The sequence below is a fragment of the Penicillium citrinum genome (assembly GCF_028827155.1).
Source record: "Penicillium citrinum strain IBT 23319 chromosome Unknown utg000001l:1.0-4955037.0:1.0-4956770.0, whole genome shotgun sequence".
Taxonomy (NCBI): domain Eukaryota; kingdom Fungi; phylum Ascomycota; class Eurotiomycetes; order Eurotiales; family Aspergillaceae; genus Penicillium; species Penicillium citrinum.
The window spans coordinates 3591485-3616475 of NW_026622686.1; the positions used below are offsets into that span (position 1 = coordinate 3591485).

General features: G+C 47.3%; 11 protein-coding genes across 11 annotated transcripts; 5 read left to right on the plus strand and 6 right to left on the minus strand.

Annotated features, from left to right (window-relative positions):
• Positions 1 to 120: 120 nt before the first annotated feature.
• N7469_001357 (putative proline permease) lies at positions 121 to 1840 on the plus strand (the record flags this gene model as incomplete). Its single annotated transcript, XM_056640277.1, has 2 exons — positions 121 to 458; positions 535 to 1840. The coding sequence occupies 2 exons, from the start codon at positions 121 to 123 to the stop codon at positions 1838 to 1840; spliced, it is 1644 nt and encodes a 547-aa protein (XP_056506034.1).
• A 525-nt stretch (positions 1841 to 2365) lies between these two features.
• Positions 2366 to 3812, plus strand: N7469_001358 (bestrophin family protein; the record flags this gene model as incomplete). The annotated part of the gene is made up of 4 exons (XM_056640278.1): positions 2366 to 2523; positions 2581 to 2722; positions 2777 to 3333; positions 3398 to 3812. The coding sequence occupies 4 exons, from the start codon at positions 2366 to 2368 to the stop codon at positions 3810 to 3812; spliced, it is 1272 nt and encodes a 423-aa protein (XP_056506035.1).
• A 317-nt stretch (positions 3813 to 4129) lies between these two features.
• Positions 4130 to 5568, minus strand: N7469_001359 (uncharacterized protein; the record flags this gene model as incomplete). The annotated part of the gene is made up of 6 exons (XM_056640279.1): positions 4130 to 4346; positions 4410 to 4768; positions 4824 to 4973; positions 5002 to 5151; positions 5216 to 5350; positions 5425 to 5568. The coding sequence occupies 6 exons, from the start codon at positions 5566 to 5568 to the stop codon at positions 4130 to 4132; spliced, it is 1155 nt and encodes a 384-aa protein (XP_056506036.1).
• A 263-nt stretch (positions 5569 to 5831) lies between these two features.
• Positions 5832 to 8622, plus strand: vp16 (tethering complex subunit VPS16; the record flags this gene model as incomplete). The annotated part of the gene is made up of 6 exons (XM_056640280.1): positions 5832 to 5976; positions 6038 to 6144; positions 6200 to 6328; positions 6400 to 6893; positions 6944 to 8309; positions 8374 to 8622. 6 exons carry the CDS (start codon positions 5832 to 5834, stop codon positions 8620 to 8622), a joined length of 2490 nt encoding a protein of 829 aa, XP_056506037.1.
• Positions 8623 to 8664: 42 nt separating this feature from the next.
• N7469_001361 (Alb1 domain-containing protein) lies at positions 8665 to 9314 on the minus strand (the record flags this gene model as incomplete). The annotated part of the gene is made up of 3 exons (XM_056640281.1): positions 8665 to 8868; positions 8943 to 9226; positions 9299 to 9314. The coding sequence occupies 3 exons, from the start codon at positions 9312 to 9314 to the stop codon at positions 8665 to 8667; spliced, it is 504 nt and encodes a 167-aa protein (XP_056506038.1).
• A 253-nt stretch (positions 9315 to 9567) lies between these two features.
• Positions 9568 to 11592, plus strand: N7469_001362 (ubiquitin-specific protease UBP1; the record flags this gene model as incomplete). Its single annotated transcript, XM_056640282.1, has 1 exon — positions 9568 to 11592. One exon carries the CDS (start codon positions 9568 to 9570, stop codon positions 11590 to 11592), a length of 2025 nt encoding a protein of 674 aa, XP_056506039.1.
• An 859-nt stretch (positions 11593 to 12451) lies between these two features.
• On the minus strand, positions 12452 to 13048 carry N7469_001363 (uncharacterized protein; the record flags this gene model as incomplete). Its single annotated transcript, XM_056640283.1, has 1 exon — positions 12452 to 13048. One exon carries the CDS (start codon positions 13046 to 13048, stop codon positions 12452 to 12454), a length of 597 nt encoding a protein of 198 aa, XP_056506040.1.
• A 132-nt stretch (positions 13049 to 13180) lies between these two features.
• Positions 13181 to 13787, minus strand: N7469_001364 (uncharacterized protein; the record flags this gene model as incomplete). Its single annotated transcript, XM_056640284.1, has 3 exons — positions 13181 to 13230; positions 13279 to 13537; positions 13599 to 13787. 3 exons carry the CDS (start codon positions 13785 to 13787, stop codon positions 13181 to 13183), a joined length of 498 nt encoding a protein of 165 aa, XP_056506041.1.
• Positions 13788 to 16198: 2411 nt separating this feature from the next.
• N7469_001365 (uncharacterized protein) lies at positions 16199 to 16938 on the plus strand (the record flags this gene model as incomplete). The annotated part of the gene is made up of 4 exons (XM_056640285.1): positions 16199 to 16378; positions 16436 to 16564; positions 16629 to 16745; positions 16822 to 16938. 4 exons carry the CDS (start codon positions 16199 to 16201, stop codon positions 16936 to 16938), a joined length of 543 nt encoding a protein of 180 aa, XP_056506042.1.
• A 1034-nt stretch (positions 16939 to 17972) lies between these two features.
• On the minus strand, positions 17973 to 20521 carry N7469_001366 (uncharacterized protein; the record flags this gene model as incomplete). Its single annotated transcript, XM_056640286.1, is given in 5 exon segments — positions 17973 to 18490; positions 18522 to 19115; positions 19132 to 20070; positions 20167 to 20297; positions 20381 to 20521. 5 exon segments carry the CDS (start codon positions 20473 to 20475, stop codon positions 17973 to 17975), a joined length of 2277 nt encoding a protein of 758 aa, XP_056506043.1. The 5' UTR covers positions 20476 to 20521.
• A 764-nt stretch (positions 20522 to 21285) lies between these two features.
• Positions 21286 to 24776, minus strand: N7469_001367 (NPA1/URB1 family protein; the record flags this gene model as incomplete). Its single annotated transcript, XM_056640287.1, has 3 exons — positions 21286 to 21600; positions 21658 to 24572; positions 24629 to 24776. 3 exons carry the CDS (start codon positions 24774 to 24776, stop codon positions 21286 to 21288), a joined length of 3378 nt encoding a protein of 1125 aa, XP_056506044.1.
• Positions 24777 to 24991: the final 215 nt, after the last annotated feature.

The following is a 24991-nucleotide window of genomic DNA, read 5'->3' on the forward strand; positions in this document are numbered from 1 at the left end:
GATCACTTTCTCGGGTACAACTTAAGCGTCAATGCACCTTTAACTATAAAGGCTCTATTCCCCCGCTCTCGCCTGGCTTCAAGTCCCCCTCAAGCTCTGCGCCAGACGGTCAATTCCAGTATGGAGAAAGCTTCAGTAAAAGACAAACCTATCTCCAATGAGGATGCTAGCTCCGGAGTCATTCTTCCCTACCGCGAGACCCAGCGTGGTCTAGCCTCACGTCATGTTCAACTGATGGCCATTGGTGGCTCTATTGGCACAGGACTATTTGTTGGAATTGGTTCATATCTACGCGACGCAGGCCCATTATCTCTATTCCTAGGCTATCTCGTCTGGGGCTGTTTGTTCATTCTACCCGTCAATTTGAGTGTAGGAGAAATGTGTGCCTATCTACCGATTCGAGGGTCTATTTTCGAACTTGCTGCACGGTTTATTGATCCAGCCTTTGGCTTTGCGATGTGAGTTCTCCACCTTCGATTTCCCCGCATTTCGGATGTTTGATGATCGACATTAACATTCTGACCATACTACTAGGGGCTGGGTATACTTCTACGGTGGGGTCATGTTAGTTTGTACCGAATATGCTGCTGTCGCGACTGTTATGCAATATTGGAATACCAGCGTCAATCCCGCTGTGTGGGTGACAATGGCTCTTGTTGTCTGCTCTTGTCTTAATTTCGTCGCAGTTAAATACTACGGAGAAAGCGAGTTCATTATGGCTTCCACGAAGATATTGTTGCTCATTGGACTTGTCCTTCTCACTTTCATCACGATGGTGGGAGGTAATCCAAAGCATGATGTCTACGGCTTCAGGAACTGGACACATGGAGTGATGTTTGAGTACTATACCGACGGGGCCACCGGAAGGTTTCTCGGTTTCTTCTCGGTCATGGTCTATGCAGCTTTCTCAGTTGCCGGTCCTGACCTACCTGCCCTTGCTGCAGGAGAGATCCAAAACCCACGTCATACCATTCCTCGCGTTGTCAAGATGACCTTTTGGCGTATTGTTGGTTTCTACGTTGTAGGTGTTCTTGCCGTCGGCATCATCTGTAGTCCTCGCGACCCTCGCCTCTTATCTGCCATTGATGATGCTGCTGCAGGGTCTGCGGCTTCACCATGGGTGATTGGGATTCAGAATTTGGACATTCATGGACTCCCTGATCTAATTAACCTCTTGATTCTGCTATCTGGATGGTCATGCGGAAATGCCTATCTTTATAGCTCAAGTCGAACATTGTATTCTCTTGCCCGTGATGGACAAGCTCCCAAATTCCTGTTGAAATGTACTTCATCGGGAATTCCTATTTACTGCGTACTGACAGTGTCACTCCTCTCCTGTATCACTTTTCTCGTCGCAGATACTTCTTCAGTGACCGTCTTCTTTTGGTTCGTCGACCTCACCACTATTGCTTTCGTCCTTACCTACACCGGTATGCTCTGTGTTTTCATCGCCTGGTATCGGGCACTGAAAGCCCAAGGAATTGATCGCAAACAATTTGTCCCTTGGGCATCTCCATTCCAGCCTTACATGACGATTCTCGCAATTGTCATCGGTTGCTTGACTGCTTTGTTCAATGGATTCTCAGTCTTCAAGCCCTTCAATATCCAAGGATTTGTCACAGCATATTTCGGAATGGCGTTTTGGGCAGTTATGTTCGCTTTCTGGAAATTATTCCATCAAACCAAATTTGTGAGTCCAGCAGACGCAGACTTGTACTCTGGGAAAGCAGAGGTCGACGAAGAGTGTAAGATTTGGGAAGATGGTGAGTGGGAAGAAAGACGTAAGGTCGAGTTGGCCCAGATGAACTGGGTGCGGCGAGTCTGGGAGAAGATGTGGTGATCTCAATACCATATAGGTATTATCTATGTTCTTGTTTAAATTTTTGGGATTTAATTATGGCGATCTACAGTTCTCTCATTCACCATTAGCATGATGCTTGTAGTGAGCGAGTATACATTAGTTTGTCTGCATATCTAATTCCACGAACCAAGATTATATACTTGAATATGAATCTTGAATATGAATCTTGAATATGAATCTTGAATATGAATCTTGAATATGAATCTAGTCGGTTTAAGACTCTTCGTGTAGATCATATTAAATACATTTTCATTATCAAATAATGCACCCAGTTATCTCCTACAATCTATTCTCATCCACAGACGTCAACGCCCTGTCAACAAGCCGATCCGAGCGGCTTCCCCACCTTTTGGTTCGCATTCTCCCCGAAAATCCCGAATTTCTTTAACCACCGAGGCCGCGTTTGCCCCTTTCTCGGTATCTTGTCGAATTTTTAGGAGAGCATGAAATATATTGCTGGGGTCAAATTCATACTCACTCCACAGCGGTCCAGTGTTTGCCACGATGTCTATCGAACGCGTGCGACAGAGCGGCTTGCGCTTGAACTTCAGTGCACCGACTACTCCTACCTTGAGTCGTCAGAATACATCCCTATATGGAAGACATCACCAACGCCGTACCACTCATCCCCATTTATTATCTTCCCGAAAGAAGCCGAGGAGGTGAGCTAGGTCATTTCAGGCGTCGATTATACTATCAAAGGCTAATATCACGCTCAGGTGGCCACTCGTGTTTCGCTTTATCAAAGGTGCAATTCATGCAGATATACTTCTCCCTGTTTGCCTGCATGCATTATTCACGGCTTGCGTCGTTTACCTCGATACGCACGTCTTCAATACAGTCGGGTTACCCGCTAGCATTGTTTGTGCCCCGACCAGAATCTAAGAAAAGATCTCACTCATACTAACCAAACAGATTCCATCACTCTCTATTGTCGTTGGTCTCATTCTTGTTTTCCGTAACCAAACATCCTACAACCGGTTCTGGGATGGACGCAACGGTATGAACACCTTGAACACTTGTGTTCGTAATCTGGTACGGACAATCGTAACAAACAGCTATAATGCCAAAAAGGGCCCACCCAATGCATCTGAACGAGAGGATATTGAGCGCACTATTCGGATCTTGATGGCTCTTCCATTTGCTACAAAGAATCATCTTCGCGCAGAATGGGGCGCGGCATGGGCCGGAGACGACTCCCTTACAAATGACATGAATGAGCATGGGGTATCGGTGTATAACTTCGAGTATGCGGGCTTACTTCCTGCTGGAATGGAAGGGCACGAGGATGAGGGCCTAGGTCTACCATATCAACTGACTTTCTTTGTGGATGGCTTTATCAAGCGAGGGGAGATTCGAGGCTGGTTTAGTGCTCCCAGTGCCAGTCAAATGCAAGCCCAATTGAATCTGCTTCTTGATGCGTATGGAAGGATGGAGACAATCAAGCTGACCCCAATGCCTGTGGCGCACTTGTATGTTCTACTCAACTCAACTGTCTACGCATATCTGGGATGAGTTACTGACAGTACTGCAAAGGATTCATCAGAAACAAGTTCTAGCTTTGTTTGGTTGCGTGCTCCCTTTCGCAATGGTAGATGAGATGGGCTGGTGGGCTATTCCTATCGTCAGCTTGGTGATTTTCACTCTATATGGAATAGAAGGAATCGGTTCTCAGCTTGAGGACCCTTTCGGCTATGACAGGAATGATATCAAAATGGATGCATTGGTCGGTGATACAAAGACCGAGATCGATGTTGTTTTAAGCGAGTGGCGTCACCATTGCAAAGTGATGGAGAGCAAAATTGACACACGCCAGGGGGGATTGCATGGCAAGCAGTGCTTGAATAATGGCCATACTGGCATCGCCTCCGATGGGGAAGCGGACAGAGAACCCAAACAATTCATGTCCCCTGATTTGTTTCTTAAATCGAGACCTCGGACCGCAAGTTAGTCGCTTTCTTATAGGAGGCGCCGAGCTCTCTAGCCCTCTCTCGACTTGTGATCCCTCATTTTACATAGATCCCTTATCAAGACAGCCAAATTGACATAGTTCTTAGCCTCCCTTCTAGGTGTCTCCCATGAGAAATGTTGAAATCTGGGTTTTTGCTTAGATTCTCATTTTTTGCCATTCATCGTGCCACTACGACAACTTGAACGAATAATGAGAGCCAGCATTGTCTTGCTCCACGACATGTAAAATTTGCTGCGGATAGGCTTAATATTGGTTTCATTAACTTGGCGGGGTATATTAATTTCACAACCGAATGATCAGATGGGTGGCTCTAAGGCTAGAATCCCGTCCAATATAGAGTCTGGAGTAACATCCATGAGAACATGGGATACAGCCCCCAGATGACTTCCATATTGAAGACTGCGGTCATCTTCCGGGCTCGCGACAATGATTCGGTGACGGAAGACCTTTCTTGCCGCTAGTGCCACAATTGATGGCGTCAAATAGTCGATACCATGGATCGGGGCAAGGAATCTGTCTTAAAGTGTTAGGAACATAACGTGATACAACTGAATCAAAGAAAGCGATATGACTGACTGTGCAAATTGGGCAAACTGATTATTCGCTTTGGCTGAAATACCACCAGCAACAGCGCGGCTGAGACGTAGGAAAACAACGATATCCTGGATGTATCGCACCACTTCGGCGCTTGTAGTGACCATATCACTCGCATCTCGAAGCCTATCAATTTGCTTCAAGTCATTAGTAAGACAAAAGCCAATAAGATGAGGAAGTATTACCGTGGCATCGACGACAGTCCCTTTTTTGTTGGCTGATTTTGAGCTATGCATAATAGAGGAAGCTGAGAACTGGCCATCCGGAAGCCAGTCGTCCTTTTCAAGATATTTAAAACCATCTGCTGGAACATGGAAATGTGATACTAAGAGATGTTCGACCTGTGTAATCAAATTAGAGGAGGCCCATGAGATGAGTTCTATGAAGTGAACTCACCAAATGTTTTTGCAGAGGAGGCTCAAGCCGATCCGATTCTCTCACAACCAAAGGTATGAAGAGGAAGTTTTCCGGCGCATTTATAGAACCCCCTTCTGTGGCCAGCTTCCTCGTTCGCATTAACTGAAGGCTCTCATCAGCGTGGACTCGCTTAGATATCGCAGTATATATTTCTCACCTGTAATGCTTGAACTTGAACATCATCCTCAACAAAATTAAAGTCCTTTGCAATAACTACATTCACCACATTTGCTTCAGCTAAGGGAGTGCCTGGGGCCGGGGATTTGGTTTGACCCGGGCGGTCCACATAGGATGAAAGATTACTCGACTATGCCGGGTAAGCGTCAGGTCAAGGTAGATACACGAACAGCTTGCCATAAAGGGGAACATACCGACGCGGCTTTTATGCGAAAGTAAGATGAACGTTGTTGGGTCTTGCGCGCATCTGGGATGAGAATATCACTATGGATGTCACCAATTGTTGTTGAGGCGGTACAATCAACGATGCAAAATGACAGCTCAAAGGTCTGAGAAGCTATCTAAAAAATCATATTAGCTCTGGGGAAAAGAATAGAAGCTCTTTGAAGAAAAGGAATTCTACCAAAGCCAACTCTTTTGCAACATCATTGAGACAGTTCCTAGTAGTCTCGATCAAGCAATGCTCACGACTGGCCAAACACAAGAAAAGGGCCACTTCTAGATCAGAGAGCTCTCGAGCAATATCTTCCAGCCCGTGGAGTTCCATATCATAGCTCCATCGAACCACCGAATGTCTCAAGTGATATACGATGGCGGCAATGACGAGTGGAGGGGAATAGGCGGACTGCAGCCAGTCCGATGTTCTGCCTTGTTGCCTTTATTATGAGGCACTAATCCTTCTACTTTAGGACTAGCGTATTCGCCGCCTTGGCCGAGTTCCGCCTGGCCTCGTCCGTCGTCAACGTCAACACGGAGGCATGGACGGATGATTTATTCAGGACCTTCGTCCGAGACAAAAAGCGTCCAGAAATGGCTCCTTCAAATCCCCTGGCCAACTGGGAAAAGGTCGGTGATAGCTTTTACCGGAAAACCTCCGTTTACGACGCCGTATTCGACGAAGATGTCGAACTAGAGAACTACATTGTCGCGGGCGCTCCCTATGGAGGAGCTATAGGTATGATCTGAGCCGAGCTTGATAATTGCAGATGGCTCATGCTAATTAATGCCTGGTATAGCGATTTATCGAGATGAGAACAAGCCTTTCAGATTACGCGACACGCAAGCATTGCGGTCGGGCATTGACATTTACTCATGCTCAGGCAAATTAATCAATCAAATTAATGTAATTCGCTCCATTCTGCTTGCGACCATTATTTCTTAGTCTAATTTATTGTCAGTGGGATCAAGCAACTATTCGAGGGCTTGGCTGGTCCGACAAAGAGGAATTGCTTGTCATCGCTGAGGACGGCACTGTCCGCCGCTACTTCGGGCTCGATGGAGAGTTCACATCTTTTTCGCTTGGTAATGTAAGTTTAATATGGCACATGAAGTTATTCTACTACTCATTCCTCTTCAATGGCCCGCTGACTATGTATAGGGTGCAGAAGAGTATGGCGTGAGAGAGTGCCGGTTCTGGGCCTCGGGCTTAGTGGCTTTGCTGTCTAATAACCAGCTGATTGCTGTTTCTAAATATGATGAACCGCGTCCTCGACTGCTCGCTCCTTGTCCAGAGGGTGAAGTCTCTTCTTGGACACTGAGCCCGCCAGCGCATACTCTTTCACGCTCGGTGGAAGTCTTTTTGGCTGTCGATAAAACAGTCTATCTTGTCGATTCAAATGAAGCAGAGGATAAAATCCTCCAGGACGGGCCATTCAAGCACGTCAGCGTTTCCCCTTCGGGTCGTTTCGTGGCACTTTTCACCGGAGAAGGAAAATTGTGGGTTGTCAGTATCGACTTTCAAAACAAACTCAGCGAGTATGACTCCAAGTCTCGAGTTACTCCAAGCTCGATGAACTGGTGTGGTGACGATGCTGTAGTGCTTGCTTGGGAGGATGAAATCCATCTCGTTGGGCCGAATGGAGCCGCGTCAAAGTAATCACACATCTTTGGGTTTCTTCTTGGTCTCTGCTAACAAGTCCCAGGTTCTATTACGATGCTCGTGTCCATGTCATCCCGGAGTTTGACGGAGTTCGCCTCGTAACTAATGACACGTGCGAGTTTCTCCACAAAGTCACAGACGTCACGGAAGACATATTCAGGCTGGGCTCCTCTACACCTGCTTCGGTGCTTCTTGATTCTGTTGAGCAACTAGAAAAGATGTCGCCCAAGGCTGACGAAAACATACAACGCATTCGATCGGGTCTTCCTGCTGCAGTAGATACTTGTATCAAGGCAGCAGGTTATGAATTTGATGTATACTGGCAGAAACGTCTGTTAAAGGCTGCATCGTTTGGGAAATCAGTTCTCGAGCTTTATAATAGTAATGAGTTTGTTGAGATGACCGAAAAATTGCGGGTCTTGACTGCAGTCCGGGACTTCAAGATCGGACTCCCCATCTCATACGCACAATATCTTCGTTTGACCCCAGAAGGGCTTATCGAACGCCTTATAAGCCGTCACGAGTACTTGCTAGCAATTCGTGTCTCTGAATATCTTGAGATCCCAGCGGATCGAATCTTTGTACACTGGGCCAGTCAAAAAGTTAGGGTGTCCACGGTTGATGACGAGGCTGTGTGCAAACTTATTGTTCAAAGGCTGGAAGGCAAGCCGGGAATATCCTTTGAAACAATAGCCCAAGCAGCTTATGATGAAGGTCGAACGCATCTGGCCACTCAATTGCTAGATCATGAACCTCGTGCTGGCAAGCAGGTGCCTCTGTTGTTGAACATGGAAGAGGACGAGGTAGCTCTGGACAAAGCGATTGAAAGTGGCGACGATGACCTGATCAACTTTGTCCTTTTGCATTTGAAAAGTAAATTGCCTCTTGCCAGCTTCTTGCGCACGATCAACAGCCGCCCGGTAGCCTCTGCATTGGTTGAAACGGCTGCTCGAAATGAAGATACAGAACTTCTCAAGGATCTATTCTACCAAGACGACAGACCGATTGAAGGCTCGAATGTTCTAGTTTCAGAAGCTCTCAGTCAATCCGATCCAGAGCGTAAAATCGAGAAGCTTCAGTTGGCAACTCGTTTACTAACCGACTCCAAAGATCCGACAGTGGTTCTACAGCAAAAATTGGTTTCCGAGGCTTCCCAACTTCTCAAGGCACAAGAAGCTTTGGATAAAGACCTCGCAGACCACAGCGAATTTCTCGGTCTTAGTCTGAACGAGACGATCTATAGACTTTTCCGAGCAGGCTATGGGAAGCGAGCGCACAAGATGCAATCCGAATTTAAGATGCCAGAAAAGACATACTGGTGGTTAAGGCTTAGGGCACTAGTCGCCAAACGGGACTGGGGTGAATTGGAGGAGATCGCAAAGGCAAAGAAATCCCCAATTGGATGGGAGGTAAGATATCATTGACAATCCGCGCTCTATACGGAGATGGCATGCTAATTTGTAAAAATCCCAGCCTTTCTACAATGAAGTGCTTGGTGCCGGTAACACAAAGTTGGCCTCGTTATTTGTTCCGAAATGCACGGCTTTGAAACCCGCCGAGCGTATAGAAATGTGGGTGAAATGTGGAATGATCGTCAAGGCAGGAGAAGAGGCTCAGAAGGTCAAGGACCTGAGTACACTCGAAGTGCTTCGAACGAAAGCGTCTGGACCAGCTGCCACAGAAATCGAGCGCATGATCAACCAGCTCCGACCAAGAAAGTAATGGATGGTAAAGCGTCCGCAACTTTTCGGGAGAATATCATGTTCAAGAGATTTCGTCGTCTTCGTCGAGAGGAGCAGAGTCTGCTGCTGGTTCCACTGGTGTAGCAAATGCATTTACTCTAGGTTTCGTTTGTGGGGTATCTTCAGTCATCTTGCCGTCCTCGTCTTCATCATCGTCTTCGTCGGCGTTGTGCTGTTGAAGAGCTGCAAATGCGGAAGCATTTCGGTTGGTATCCTCCCACTCGGCCTAAAGTAAAGCAATTTTGTCAATATCTGCAAATATCGGGCAGGATAGATGTCCTAATATCAATAATGCCATACCCTTCTCGTTTTGACAGTTTTCGCGCGATTATTGCTTTTGGCTTTCTTAATCTCCAACTGATCCAAGACTGCCTCGGCCCTTTCCATGCCCTTCTGTTGCCTCAAACGTTGTGCTCTTGAAATCTTCTTGTTCTCTTTCTTCTTCTTTTGGACTCCAGCGTTTGCACGCTCGACTAAGAGGGATGGTCTTTGAGCAGTAGGCGATTCTGCGCGTGGTAAAGCAGCCAAGGATTTATCCTCGGGGGTGGCAGCCCGCCGGGCCGCGCGAGTATTCTGACCGCTGGCTATTAAATAATGTTAGAACAAGAAAACTTTTATTTGAAATCACCAATAGATAGAGATGATATGCGACTCACGTTTATTCTTTGCCATGATCGATGTGTGTTTTGAAGTACAATTTCAGTGTGGGGGAGAAATGCAACTTTATCGATAAAAAAAAAGTTTACGGCGAGTGTGGACGACCAACTGCGCAGTCCCGGGCCAAAATATACAAACCGTCCATTCTTCCCTTTTTGCATCCATCTTGGTCCTTTGTTGACCCAGTCAACCACTCCGTCTTCGTCCATGCTTGATATAGTACATCGGTGCTGCACCGGCTCTCTCATAGTAGTGAACCATTTTCGCCATGAATGCTCAGGGGAGAGCTGATACTTCAAACGGCCCCATTTATTACGCAAGCTCGAGCAGCCACGATGCGACACTTGCCACTGCAGTACAGGATCATCAGACTCTAGGATACATCGCTATTGGCCTCATCTCTATCTATCTGCTTGCCAGTTACCTTGGCATTGTTCCGGTTTCAATCGTCCAGCTTCTTTGGAACATATTGGTCTACATAACGCCCGCTCGCATCCTTGTCGCATTAGACTCTCAAATGTCGCCGTCGGATTCTGACCCCTCCACCCCCTCCCAAATGACTTTCCATGCTAAAAGCGATTCGATGCAACGGATTCTCGGCCTAGACAACACCACATTCTCTTCATTCCCTCGACCACGCTCACTATCTGGTATCGGGAGTGTCTTCCTCGGGAATAGCAGGGAGTATGTCCCTTCGGGGTTGGGAAACTGGGATAACTCTTGTTATCAAAATAGTACAATCCAGGGGCTGGCCTCTTTCAGATCGCTTTCGGATTTTCTAAAGCGGAATGTGGATGAGATGGCCGAGAAGAGCTCACTCTCTACCCACAAAGCGTTGAATGGCATCATCGAGCTCTTGAACGGCGCATCGAACTCTGGAAATAAGCTATGGATTCCCGCAGAACTCAAATCTATGAGCAGCTGGCAACAACAAGATGCGCAGGAATATTTCTCCAAGTTAGTGGATCAACTTGATATAGAGATTCGCCGCGCTTCCAAGGGACAAACAAGAAATATGGGACTCAAGATGACTGGACCGGAGATTAATGGCGATGGTCATGTTGAGGATGCAGCGAATGAATCGACTTTATTTTGCAACCCTCTCGAAGGTCTACTCGCCCAGCGTGTTGGATGCACCAAGTGTGGGTGGACAGAAGGACTGTCTCTGATCCCATTCAATTGTCTCACGGTACCACTTGGCGGGAAATATGAATACGATGTTGACGAATGTTTGGACGATTATACAGCTCTGGAAGAAATTGAGGGTGTAGAGTGTGCCAAATGCACGCTTCTACGGGCTCAACAACAATTGAAAAATCTTCTGGGCGATATTTCTCAAGGTGATGAGACTTCTGATAAGTCAGAATCGCCTGGTTTGTCTGACGCTGTCAGGAATTCTGCACAAACAAGACTCGAAGCTGTCAATGCCGCGTTGGAGGCCAACGATTTTGCCGAGAAAACGCTAGCAGAGAAATGCCATATTCCCTCCAAGAACAGGGCGACCTCCACAAAATCTCGCCAGGCGGTCATTGCCCGTGCTCCTCAATGTCTCGTTGTCCACATCAATCGAAGTCTTTTTGATGAAATGAACGGCATGCTCAAGAAGAATTATGCCGCCGTCAATTTCCCCAGGGTTATGACCCTCAATCAATGGTGCCTTGGTGTTCGAACAAATGAAGACTCGGGAGAATCTAGAGAGAAATGGATCACAGATCCGTCTCAGTCCATGCTGCCTCGCGCAGGTGAGGTGGTGGATATTCCGAGTAGACGTTACGAACTCAGAGCAATTATTACGCATTACGGCCGACACGAAAATGGTCACTATATCTGTTATCGGAAGTACTCTACGACAACCTTCCCAGCACCTGTCCCAGACGAAATTTTGCAGGCCGAGGGCGACAAGGAGAAGCCGGAGCGGTGGTACAGACTCAGTGATGATGATGTCCAAATGGTCAGTGAGAACCATGTCATGTCACAGGGCGGTGCTTTTATGCTCTTTTACGAAGCCATCGAAGACAATGTCCCAGCACATTCAGAAGAGCTAGCTGGCCCTGAAACTGTGCAGTACGAGCCAGCGGAGTCGGTGTCGAATTTCACCATGTCTGAAAACATGTCGACAACGTCCACAATTACCGATGCCGAATCTAGCACATCACGCGCAACCAGTGTTTCCGCATCGGATAACCCCTTGCCTGAGAACACCAAGCATTCTGTGCCTTCAGACGCAGTGGATGTCAATATTGCAAATTCGAGAGATTCATTAGGCTCCCCAGCTATCATCAGCGTGAGCTGAGTCAATTCTCTCGTCAATATTTTGCTGCGTCTTTTTCCTTTTACAACAGCGAATACTGCCGTCTAGTTCGGCATCTGCATTATTTTTGATACCCAAGTATACATGTATTTCAATCGGGGCGTTCACAGGAAACTTTTATTTTTATTTTTTTCAAGATACATTGTGGGAAATGTCATTTACGACAGTTTTTACTACAAGAGAGATGCTATCATGATTCTTTGAATGCTCGAAGTTCGGCTTGTAGCGCGTATGTGATAATCTTGGTGCAGATCGAAGTGAAGTGAAGCATTTAGAATCCACCTAAAGACATCTACTAGTCCTCGTAATGCTTGGATACTATCTAGGCGATTCGTTGCTTTGAAGGGCCAATCAGGTTCAGTACTGGTTATCTAAAAGACTACTGATCACTTTGAACTTGAGCAATGGCATATATCCATAGTACAAGATTAGACTTGAAAAGGGATGCATGTCACGTTTTCCAGAGGAATTGGAACTTGATAGTGCCCATTAGTACGAATACTTGGGATTTTCTTTCTCTTTATCTCTCTTTAGCCAGCACTTTGATATGCTAGTGGCCCCGTTCTATAACGACCAACATCAAGGCACTGCATGGTTCTGCTGGCAATTTCGCCAAAATCCATTTTTCACATTCTTCACTGGCTGGTTTTCAACCATATCTTATATGGAGGACAAGGTATTGGTGAATTTGAGCATATTAATTCATTTGAGTATCATGTTTTTCATTATCATCATCATGGTAATAGTAATCTTCATAAAAAAGGCATCATGGATAATATTCTTACATGGGATTTATTGAAATTTGATGGTAGATCCAACAGGCCAGATTCCCTTCAAATCACTATAAATCCCTCTCAACAGAACGACGACGACGATTCTGATCACGCTGGAAATGAGTGATGCGCCGAGCCTCCAGAAAATGACTCCTCTGACCCTGTACGTTGGTATCACGCATAGGAATGTGTCGGTCATAGCGCCATCTCTGGGCTATACCTCGTTCAACAGACTCATTCAACCTTTCCATTTCCTCAAACTCCGCTGGTGGCAGTATTCCATTCCAATCGATTTCCGTTTCCTCTTCTTCTGACGGTCTTGGTTGCATCGTTGGTCGAGCATCAGTCTCGACAATAGAGGGTTGCGTCGACAGTGTACTGCTAATGTCGGAATCTAGAGAGAATTGAGCCATGGTATGACCGAGCAGGAAGGAGTCAATGGGTAGACCGAATACATCAAAGGGCCCGGCTCGCAATTGAACTACGCCGGCGGCAAGTCTCTGAGACTCTTGATCGTGATCAGACTCGTAATCGGATACCGTAACATAAACATTCTCCTTATCATCATTTCTGGTATCATTGTAAACATGCCCTGGTGGGAAAACCTGTGACTGATTCTCGGGAAAATCTTCCCAAATGACGAACCGCGCGGGGGGGGTTGACATTCCGTGGTCTAAATCTCCTCTGGCTTGGGGTTGATGCACGAGTGACAGGTAGCTGCTGAGCTGCGGAAGTATTGGGGCTACCTGCTTCTGAAACAGTAACTGGTCTGTATGGCTCTGGCGTGGTGGGTAGGGCTAAAGCATGTCTGCTCCCTGCATCAAAACCATGAGTGAGTCGGTCGAAGCTATATCCAACATTGTTAAAAATTGATGAACAATCTTCTCTCACTTACCCCCCAGAGAACTGATCCTGGAAGGTGTTTGTGGCTGGTCCATACTGCTGTTAGAGCTAGGCGAAGCAGTAGATGTCTGAGCAGATCGCGTGTGAGAACGCAAAGTCATCGGATGAAGTGAGAGAAGTGAGGGAGGGGAGCCAGGCACCCAAGAGGTTTGGACGTCTGAAGCCTGCCTTGTGTGACCGATAGATCTTCTTAGAGCTTCCACACTCGGGGACTCTTCTCGAAGGGCTCTTGCTACTCTGATACGTGCTGCCTAGTGAGAGAAGTGTCAGCATATGGATCAGCAAGGTAGACAAAATTGAGTCTTAAGATACCCCATTGACAATGCTAAGATTTATTTCTGATTGAGGACTCGCGGGGCTTTCCATGGTCTCATTTAGTTGAAGGTTTTGCAAACAATCGAAGAAAGGATGAAGGATGTCGTGGTTTGGAGGAAGTCGGAGATGGTCGAGGTTGAACTGCGCGAGGATGCGCCGGCGGAAGGCACCAACAACAGCCGACATTCGGAGTGACAGCGGGATATTGAAGTATAGAGTATATACACGGATTGTTATATTTAGAGTGATTTATTGGGTTGTTGTGATTCTCTATTCGATGCCAGAATGAAGTTCTACTTAAGACCTCAATCATACACAACACCAATGTAATACTCGGATAGATGTTGTTGGGCTAATCTAGTTGAAAGATCATGTCACTAGTATAAATAGTACTAGTAGTACTATTTACTGAATAGTATACAAATATCCTCTTGAGTATCGTAAATGTCTATACTTCAAGACTTGGGGGATTATGTTTGGTAATTTCACAAACATAATGTCAAACTCGAGACCTTGACAGAGTCACGACAACACATCCACTTGCAATTTGATATCACTTTCATCCCATGTCACGAGCTTCCAAATATATATACACTGCACCGTCATGAATTAGGAACAATATTATTGAGGATACTAAGCCCAGCAAACTGGACATTTGGTGTACTCAAGGCCATTGGTAACCACTCGTATTCCTAGAACTGGAATATTGATGGCATGCTCTATATGGTTGCTTTGATGAACTATTACCTTCAAGGCCGATTTCTTATATCTAGGCCACGACTGTTACTACGGGCAGAAGCATTTTATCATTATCTCTACTATCAGTACATCGTATTTCAATTAAATGCCACGTTATTCGTAGGCCATTGAATGCTGCTTCAGTTGGAATTTATGCTGGGAGTATTCCGAGCAGCCTGAACTTCTTTTTGCAATACAAGTAAGCCAAGACTGATTTCGGGGATTACCATTTCCAATTCATCAAATTGGGAGGGGGAATACAAATTCCTTTTGACCAGATAGAATGATGAGCATCTACATTACTATGTATACTTCCCCTCCCAAACAGAGACCACTTTTGGATTTGATAGCCGGGGACAAACGAAGACGTCGAACTTGAACTATTACGAAACAATAAAGAGCCCCAACACAGATGACTGTTGAATGGGGAGTACTGATTTATGATATGAACTATTGCCCAGACTCATCTATGAGGATCCGGCACGGGGCGATGCGGATACAGCGCGGAAGTGTAGAAAGGGGTTCCGACCGTTTGCCTCTATAGTTCATGATAGTTCAATACATTTGGCTGATATCAGAAGGTTTCGGACGCAGCCGAGCTAGTCTTCTTCTATGCCAACATATGAATAAGATTATCACTCGATATTCATACTATGAGCACAATATGTAGCAGATTCTAGTGTCTCTCAATGAGCCTGGCTTGGTAAGTCTAGGAGTACAAGACAGCAACTTCTAACTCTGTGTGTTACTGGTATATCCAGCTCCTGGGTACTTTCAGTACTTAATACCCTATCCCTGGGTCATATATTGAAATGGCCTCCTGAATAGTTGTAAATAATAGTCTACTCCGTACATAAGTCTCTTGTAATACACACCACTGCATACTATGATCCCCTGAATAGCCAACAGCCTTCATTAAGGAGATGGGACCATGACAAATGATGCCCTCTCCGGACCAATCTTGCTACAATTAGGGCTGAACTCCGGTTAGTGTGCAGGATCCTTCAATTCCATTCTCGCATAGTTTGCTGATTAGATCTGCCTGCATGAACACCCTCGTGCCATGTACAGTACAACTCCGTACTGCATCACCATCTCGAGGATCTTGCTGCCCGGTGATAAGCTACCAGCAGCCTTCAAATGCAGCAGTGGAACCAGACGGCAGACCAGGTCTCACTTTTGAGCCCTCCATTTACCTTCTGCTAACAACTGCATTCCGGCGATCCCAATTCCCGCCGAAACATGGCCAGATTGGTGGGCTATTCATCTCCACCGGGGCCTGGTTCGGCCGCTCTGATCAACAGTTGGCCCCTGTGAGATACTCCACTTCATGCACTCGTTCAATAAATTTTGGATCCGGCAGGCCCCAAATCCCTCCGGATCTGCCATTTCCGCTCGAGGATTGTGGAATTGGTTAGGTTCGACTCGATCGGATCCGGATTGATGCCGTCGATCTGATCTCCACACACGCGCGCATGAATCTCACGCTACCAACCAGACGCGCCAGGCGGTGCCGCTAATTCTTTGAGAGGGAATTTAGTATGTCCCAGATTCATGGGGTGGACCGCACAAGACCGGAATCATGCAGGGAGAAGGTCGAAAAAGACTCAGTATATACGGAGTAGTAGAATTTCAAATCATAGGGAATGGAATGACTCCCTCAGGCGGGGAGAGGATAGTCCTCGAGAAAGTTGATATAAAAGTATAGCATTTTCCTCTTCATAATCGAGTTCTCTTTTTACGAGTACTCCTTCAATCCAGTCATTCTTTCAGGTCACTCTTTTCACCAACTTCATACATTCATTCATTCATTATACCTTTCTGGATTTCTAGATCTCGATCTATACATATCATTCATCATGCAGTTCAAGAACCTTCTCATCGCTTCTGCCCTGGCCATCGGTGCCACTGCCACCAACAACGGCTCTGATATTGCTCCATCTGTTCAGGGCCGTATCTCTCAACTTGATCTCGGCTTCAAGCAGACTGATTTGCTGCTGAACAAGCTAAAGAACAACATCGGGGGAACCAAGTCTGCCGTACGACATCCATAATGCCAATATCACTTTCATTTTCTTGTTCAATAGCTAACTTAGACTTATCAGGACATCGTCGTCTCCTACAAGGAGGTTGTTGCCCGTGAATCGACCGACATGATGATGCCCCAGCCTTGGAAGCCTTTGGAGGACGCCCAGCAGATGGTTATCTGCCAGTCTTTCCACTCGGTGAGTAGTCATATCCGCGATATCAAGCAAAAGAAGCAATCGAACTAACAATCCTGTGATCCAGCTTGCTCTCACTGGCCTGGAGCTAAATGCCGACTTCATTTTCAGCGCCAACTACTTCAACCAAACCGAGCGCCACGAGCTGCAACACAACTTGAACAAGGTCACCGACATTACTGGCGTAAGTTAAACTGTCACATTCATGCCCACCACATATCCAAAGTATGTTCGACTAATTCAAAAAAAAAATTCAATAGGACTTCGTTAAGAACGTCGCCAAGACCGCCGTCCCATACTGCGTGGACATCATCCAGGAGGATAACAAGGCCATCTACAAGTCGATTCATGAGGCTCGCCAGGCTCTATCCGCTTAAGTGAGTGGTATGAGATGGTTTTGGTATCAATACGAGTATATAGGCCCAGGCTGAGGTTGGATGAGCCAAGTACTAATTGATTAGAGCCCTTCAATCCTCCTCACGCACTCATGGTGTACATTTATCAATTTAATTTAAAGCGTTATTGAGCCATTGCAATGTCTGTACATGAGTTAGCGATTTATTTCATGCTTCGCTTTCATATTCTTTTTGTTTTCTTTTTTTTCTCTTCTTCTACAGTAGACTAGTGTATTGCACCACCTGGTGATTGCCCAATGATATTTGATGCCATCACATTGGGTCCTAGATTGAAATGTCAAGCAGATTTAGAAGACAATAGTGGTAAAGAAAAATGATAATCATGACCAGGTAATTGATAGATTGTGGAGACGTAGCTGTCGAGACATCTATGTATGATCATTTATATCCACCGATGAGAAAGCAATACCATGTTATTGCATTCCCGCCGAATATAGATTTACGACAATCCACCTCTCACTATATCAGTCAAAACTAAACCTTAGATCCTAGCAAGATATTCGGTTGATCCCATCACAGGGCGACAAGGCAAAGACAAAGCAAATAATCGATCCACTTGAGAAGCAAAGCTGAAGAAAGATAATGGAAAAGAAAGCAATCCCTCGATCGTTAACATACAATATATAAAGTTAGATCAAGCCAACGACAGCGAAAGTCAAAGGCTGAGGACGGGCTGCGAGACAGAGAAGCTTGAGCAACAAGAAAAGGGCATCTCCGTATCAGTACCGAAAAGTGGGAATGAGCAAATACAACATGATGAAAACATGGGAGAAAGCACATGAAGTGGAAAGTGAAATGGAAGATAAATGAAGAATAGAAGATGCTTTGTCTCAAGAGGATGAATGCGACGTTGTCGTGTAACCAGGCCGGGTTGAATCAGAAACCGAAACTCTTGCACCGCATAACTCTTCTCACTAAGTCTGCCCCAGTAATCCACATAATAGTGTTGAGCAGTACATGTCAGATCAGATGGAAAAGCTGCGGGATTCCACCGTTTACCTGAAAGGGCCCGGTCCAACCATGCCGCCACGAGCTTCCCCATTTCCGGACTGTCCGAACATTTCAAGCAAGTGTCGAGAAGAAGGAGGGGGACCCTGAGGGCCTGGGTTGCCAGGCCCAAAGGGACCTTGACCACCAGGGCCAAGTCCCATCATGGCCTCGGGGTTCGGGGGCATGGGCGGAAAGCCGGGAGGGGGACCACCCATATATCCTGGCGGGGGCATCATACCAGGTGGAGGACCTGGGGGCCCACGAGGAAAGCCCTGTCGCTCGCCCATTGGGGGTCCATTGCCAGGCATCGGCATCATTCCTGGTGGGAAATTGGGAGGCCCGCGGTTCGGTGTTGGCATTCCGGGATGGGGGCCCATAGGGCTGGGTCCGCTGCCCTGCTGTGGAGGAGGCTGGCCGGTCCATCCTGGGGGAGGTAAATGTTCCAGGCCAGGAGGTCGCTGCAGAGGCATCGGTGGCTGGTTTGGTGGGCGAGAACCACCCGGAGTCAGAGGGCCCTGGCCGCCTTGGGGGGAAAGGCATGTCATCGAAGTAACCCATGGGCGGGCCATTGGCAGCTCGTCGCCGGAGTTGATCACCATCAGGCCGCTGCATATTGGCGATGGCAGGATCGTCGAAGAAGTTTGGGGTCTTCTGACCAGTCAATCCCGGAGGAGGACGAGGCATCATTTCCGGCATCAAGCCAGGAGGAGGAGCTGGTCCGCCATTCGGAGACCGCTGAGAAGCACCAGTAGGACCAGGGCCGATTTGAACCTGCTGCATCAGGCGAAGGAGATGATCACGCTCTCCAGGATGGGGCCCTTTTCCGGTCATCTGAGCTAGCGGGTTTTCTTGTGAGGGACTCGCAAAGTCGGGGCGGCCCATGTGGTCTCTGGCAGGGGACGACATATTCACGCCTGCTCGGGGTTGCTCTGTGTGGGCCATAGATGATGACCGGGATTGCAGAGGCATATCACTCTGATGAGGTGTACCGCTGTGTGGTGTCCCTGCTGCAGCTGCAGCGCCGCCACCACCACCAAGCATTTGCAAAATTCGTTGAAATCCCTCTTGGTCTGCATCTTGGGGGGTTTGCAGGTGTGCTTCCAGCGGAAGATTTGGGAAGAGCAGGCGACTCTGGCGCTTTGAATGGACTTTCCGGTGGTGGACTGAATAGTCCAGCAAATCGAGAGGACTTTCCGGGCTTTCCACTACCAACAAAGTTCTCTTTCTTCGGAGTTGACTCGACCTGGACAGGAGAAGCGACAGCCTCTGGGACTGGCGGCTTTGGATCTCCAAGCATGCCGAAAAATCGCTCCATAGAGGTATCCCCCATTAACGGAGTACCAGAGCTAAATATTTCACCATCTGTTCGACGTGTCTCTTGTTTTTGGGTTGCGGTATTGGATTCAGTATGCTCCTCCTTCTTCTCTGACTGAGCAACACCGGAGCCAGCTTTCATGCGCTCTTTCCACCTCTCAAAGTCTTCCTGTGTGTGTGCTCGTCGGGGCTCGTCGCGATCGTTCGTGTCCAGCCATTCGGGCTCTTGTTCGAGTTTGGCACCACGAGTCCAGTCGCGGTCCGCGCCATGTCGGTCACGACGCCATTCCCGATTGCGAAGTGCTGGCTTGTCATCATCTGCATCAATAGCATCATTTGCGTTCTCCTCACGGAACCAGTTGCCATCGTATTTGGTTCGTCCGGGCTGACCATCCTTTCTCGCAGGGAAGCGCCCTTGCGGATCTCGAGTTCCACGTTCATTGTTGGAATCCCGGGGGCCCTCACGGCTTTCCCAGCGATCAAATTCCCCATTACGTCGGGGCTTGCGTTCTTGTTCATCTGGCCCAAAGGCCCGGCGCGGACGACCAGCATTCCAGTCTTCCTTCTCCCCGCGTCGTCCGTTCAGACCACCGGGTCGCCCATCTCGCCGGTCATAATCTTTCTCCTGGGCATCTCTATCTTTGAATATACGGTCTCTGAAGTTGAACCGGTCGTTTTTCTCATCTGTCTCATTTGGACGAGCTGGTCGATCAGTCAAGTCAAAGGAACCTTTACCCCCGATACGGGATGAGGCAAAGTTGGTCTTTGGAGGGCCGAGCACGATTTCATCTGCAACCATTGACAGTCATAGTTAGTCAATGTGACAAGGGAAGGACGGTTTTGAAGAAGACTGGATGGGATGAAAATGAGGCAGTTAATATGTACCTGAATTGGAGCCCCGCGAGATGTGACGAGCTTCAAAAAAGCTCGGTCTTCTATTTGTAGTTGACTCCGAGGGGTTATTTGGATCGCGGGTTGTTTGTTGCTTGCGTTGGGTTGTAGGGTCGGGTTGAGGCCTAATACACAAGCACAAGATAGTCAGCTTTGGGCTTGAAGATAGAAGCAAGGACACCCGTAACAAGAAATAGCTTAGACATACATCCATTCTTCAATTGGAGGAAGACCTGGAGGTTTTGCGACAAGAGGCGATGAGCGCAGCCATATGAGCTCGTCGATCTCGTACCGTCGCGCCATGACGGCGGTGTCTGAGGAGAGTGTGTGTGGTCTTTATCGACAAAAGTTATGACGCTCTCATTGGTTCACGAAGAGAGTAGTTTGCGATTTGCGATATTTCTTGGTCCTATTCACAGAAACCACGTTCCGTAGGAGAAGGAAACGTCACAAATAAAGTTTCGTGGAGAGCTGAGGTTGGGGGGGTTGGTTTAATTTCAGAGAACGAGGTTCGCGAGATTGAAATGAGGAGAAGCGGACAAGCCACACTTGTGGCGACGCTCAAGGCGGAGTCGAGGGGGATGGTCGGTGAGGAAGAGAATCCAGGAAGGGAACTTCAATCACAGGACCAGGGAATCAAGGAAGACTAGAATATGATGAAGATAATTCTGAAGGGTAGCTTGGGTGGGAGAAGGGGGTAAACTCTTTAGAGGATTGGGTGAGGTTGAAAGTTGAAAGGAACAAAATTGAAGTTGCCGAGGGGTTCGTTTCCGAAAGGGGAAGCTCGTGGGTATCTCGATGGTGCAAGGAAGATCATATAGCCACTATTAGTTATAATTACTAGTTGCTAGTAAACATAGTAGATATTAATATTAGTGAAATATTAGTGAGGCCCCTTGAACTCAAAATACTTCTCTCAATTGAATGATATTTGGTTGAATAAACTTGGAAGTTGCTAGTTCTACGAATATAAGGATCTAGTAGTGCGTTAAGAAGCTTTTGAAGAATGCATATAGTATATGCATATATCAGATGTGAACAAGATCTATCCCTCGGCCCCCAGCAAAATGAGGTGAAATGTAGACTTATAATACAATGAATGCCCCTTCGCAACTAGTGAATCACCTTGAGCGCCTGTTCAATTGTGCCAGCACTCCAGGCATCAACTCGTTCGCGATCAGACATTTCGTACAGCTTTCGCGCGAGTGCAGATAGAAGAGCAGCTTCTTTGGCATCGGCCTCGGTGATCTGGACCTGGATCCAGCTGATAATAGCGGCCCGGGTGATCAGCGTTGTGCTACCACCAACCTGCGCGGCGCGATAAATGATATGCAGGATCTTCTTGCGGGCCTCCGTGCCGATACTCGAGGATTGATATAGCGAGAGAATACGCTCGAAGACATTCGCACGACGGTAAATTTCCATATCCTAGAACAAATTCACATTAGCCATAGCTTGAGAGCTTGGAATTTCCGTTGAACATACCTCTTTGCTGCGAAGGCCCTTTACGAAAAGACCTAAGAGCCAATCAATCTCATCAAGGAATCCGTCATCGAGCTCGGGCTCATGCAGGAAGATTTTGTCGATCCAATAAGATGGGATTTTCTCAACCTCCCAGGCAGGTGCCTTCTGCAAGAACTTATTCACTTTCCCGTATACCTTATGTAACGGATTTGTGATAACGGCAAGGCAGTTGGCAGCGCATTCACCGACAATCCAGGGGATTGATTCCCCGGCGTTGAGACCAAGAGTGTTCACAGTCTCAAGTAGCTCACCGGTCAGGATATAGACCGAGCGCCATTCAACATAATTGGATTCTTTGACCTGAGCCATAAATCGTGCGACGTTGGCAAACGCCTGTCTTCGTACCTCCTCATGCTCAGAGCACAGACAGAGCATTAACTCGGCAATATGACCTTGTTCCACTGCGGCTTCGAGATCTTCTCTTTCCCATCGATGCAATGCATTGTGGGTCGTGCCTTCGGTGGGAATAAATCCAAATATCTCATCGAGATCAACCTCTGCAGGCTTGCCAACTGAGCTTGGTTGAGTTGGACCGGAATCGATGTCCATTTTGTCCGCCGAATCTCCTTCTTCAACTCCCTTAAGGCATTTTTTCAAAGCTGAACGGACTTTCTTGGTCTGGGTCGCTTCCGTGAGAGTATCTCGAGCAGCCTTCAGAGCAGCCGTGTCCTCCCCAGCTTGCTTGAGCTGACCGAATAAGTTGGAGATCCATGCCCCAACGGCCCTTTCGGTATTCTCATCACCCGCTTTCACCACGAACGGCCATTGTTCCACAATGGCAGCCACAATGGAGCTTGTTGACTTAGTTGCACCCTCTGAAAGCGATTCGAGGAGGTCGAGGTAATGGACAGGTTTCTTAGCCACGCGAGAAATGCAATTTTCAATGAAAACCAGCTGCTTGTGAAGGTCCTCTGATTCGGAGTCTTCCAGACTGGACAGCAGGGCATTGAATGAAAGTGGTGAGTCCCGTAGAACAGCAGTATCCACAAGCACTGTTCTCAGTAGAACCGAGATTCGTCGCGAAGAGACCCTGTCCGACGTCCCGACGAGGACTTTGAGAACGGAGATAAATGGTGAATACTGCATAGTAGCGGGTTTCTGCCACCACCGCATAGAGGTGGATTGCTGCGCGATCTGGAGGACACTCTGAAGCTGGCCGAGAAGCAGCTCAGAGTCATCCGTATTCAACTCCGAGTCCTCCAGTCGCTTCAGAACCTCTACTAGGACCAACGATACATCAAAGTTCTCCTCCAGCGCAATATCAGGCATCACCTCATAGTAGAAAGTCAATAACTCCGCCACGGCCTCTTGTTGTTGGAAATCATCCTTGGCAGTTCGTCGAAACAGCAGGATAACATCCTTCAGAGCTGGACACCTGCGTGAAAATTCGGCGAGTAGCTTGGAGGATGCTTGGTTCCAGAACAATTGAGCTTGGCCGTGATCAGCCCGGAATATCTTGAGGACCGCTCGTAATTTGGTAAACGCTTGAGTTAAGATTCGCACAGCGAACAGTGTGATAATCTCTGCATTTTGGTTGAGACAGCGAGTCATGACCTTTTGGCTCAAAGGGCGTGGGAGAATATTCTCAATAACAATCGAGACCGGCGGGGGTAGAGTTGGCTGTCTGTCTTTCCATCCACAATTCGTAGGAACTGGTAGTTGAACCGTGGAAAAGAGAAAAGCAGACTCAGCCATCCAGGAAGGCGTTGCTTTGGGATCGGAAGTGAACATGGTTTTCCTGGTAAAGTAATCGGCAATCAACTCAGGCGCAACCTTGAAAATTGTCACAAGCAATTCAATTTGCAGACTATCCACGTCGGGGCGTAAACATTGAATGAGGTATGACAATGTGCCGTTGCGAACTGGAACTGTCTCACGGTACCTGTCGACATAAATTGGCGAGTCAAGCCCCAGCTCGATGCATTCATCATCGTCCACAGGAAGAGTCTCTGGGTCCACTCCAACCGGATACCAGCCCGTCTCGGGAAGAAGAACGCCTAGATCAGCGGTCTTGCAAAGATTCAATAGAATTCGGTGGATTTCATTTGCAATCGAGATCCCCTCGGGGTTGGGCTCGTCAGACTCTCGGTCGTAACCGTAGAGTGTGACTAACTTCTCCATGTTGCCGCGGTTGAAAAACTTGCTCTTGGACTTACGCGAGAGTGAAGCATCCTGAATGATATCTCTCTCAATCGACTTAATCACTTCCAATACAATATCCCGGGGATCTTTGCGAAGATTATCAAGGAATGATCTGGTAAGCTTGAACTGTTCAATGAGGTCACTCTTTTCGAGGGTATGCTGTACCCGCAGATTCGCAAGCACATATCGTTGAGCATTCCGACGGAGAGTCGATTTCGGAGTATCTTCCTGATCCGTGTCTAGTTGGGTCTTATTGGGCGTTAAGAAGACTTCAAGACGTTTGAAAGCGATATAGCGACGGTTGTATAATTGTCGGGCCACCGCGCCACCGTCGAATGTGACGATCTCAGTTAGAAGGCGAAGACAAGGCGAAATAAGATGTTCCTTTGATTTTGTGGCAGTCAGACCACGGTTGAAAAGTCTCAGCTGATCTTTTTGCAGCAGATGCTTGCACAGCGCGATGCCGAAGTCTCGGAAGTCAATCTCACGTGAGATGGTCTTCAAGAAAATAGCCAGTACTGAGGGCACGGTAGTAAGAAGAGGCTCATTGTTGTTACCATCGGCGAAGCTCCAAGTTTGAATAATGTCTGGGAAGCAGATGGAGTCGCCTTCTTCTTTACCAGGCGAAGTTTGCTTATCGCAATAACCCTTCAGAACCTTCAGCTTCTGGGCTTTCTCTTGCTCCTTCTCCGGGTTGTGAATAGTAGACAAGAAGTTCTTGAATGCAACAAGACCTAGATCTCCAATTAATTCTTGTGTTTCTGGATATCCGCTTCTGCGATAGACTGACCTTGCTTGGCCGTAGCAGGATTCTGTTGGAAGACCAGCAGCTCACGCAACTGAGCCGGCGATGTAAAGTTCACATCTTCAGCGGGTTGAGCATTATCGTCGAGTTTTCTCCTCTTAACCCGAAGTGGGTGCTCTGTAATGTGCGACATTCTTGCGCTGGTGAAAAGCGAGTGATGGTGTTTTGTCTTTTTTTTTTTGGATGTTGCGAAGCTCCGATGCCATCGAAATTTCCAGGTGATCGTTGATTGGTCAGCGCCACTCCGCACTCCCTTCAACTCTAAAAATAAGAACACTTTGGTTTTTTAGAATCATCCCTAATTATTGCAATTATGTTAAAGTGTTCCATCAGTTTATACAGGAGAAT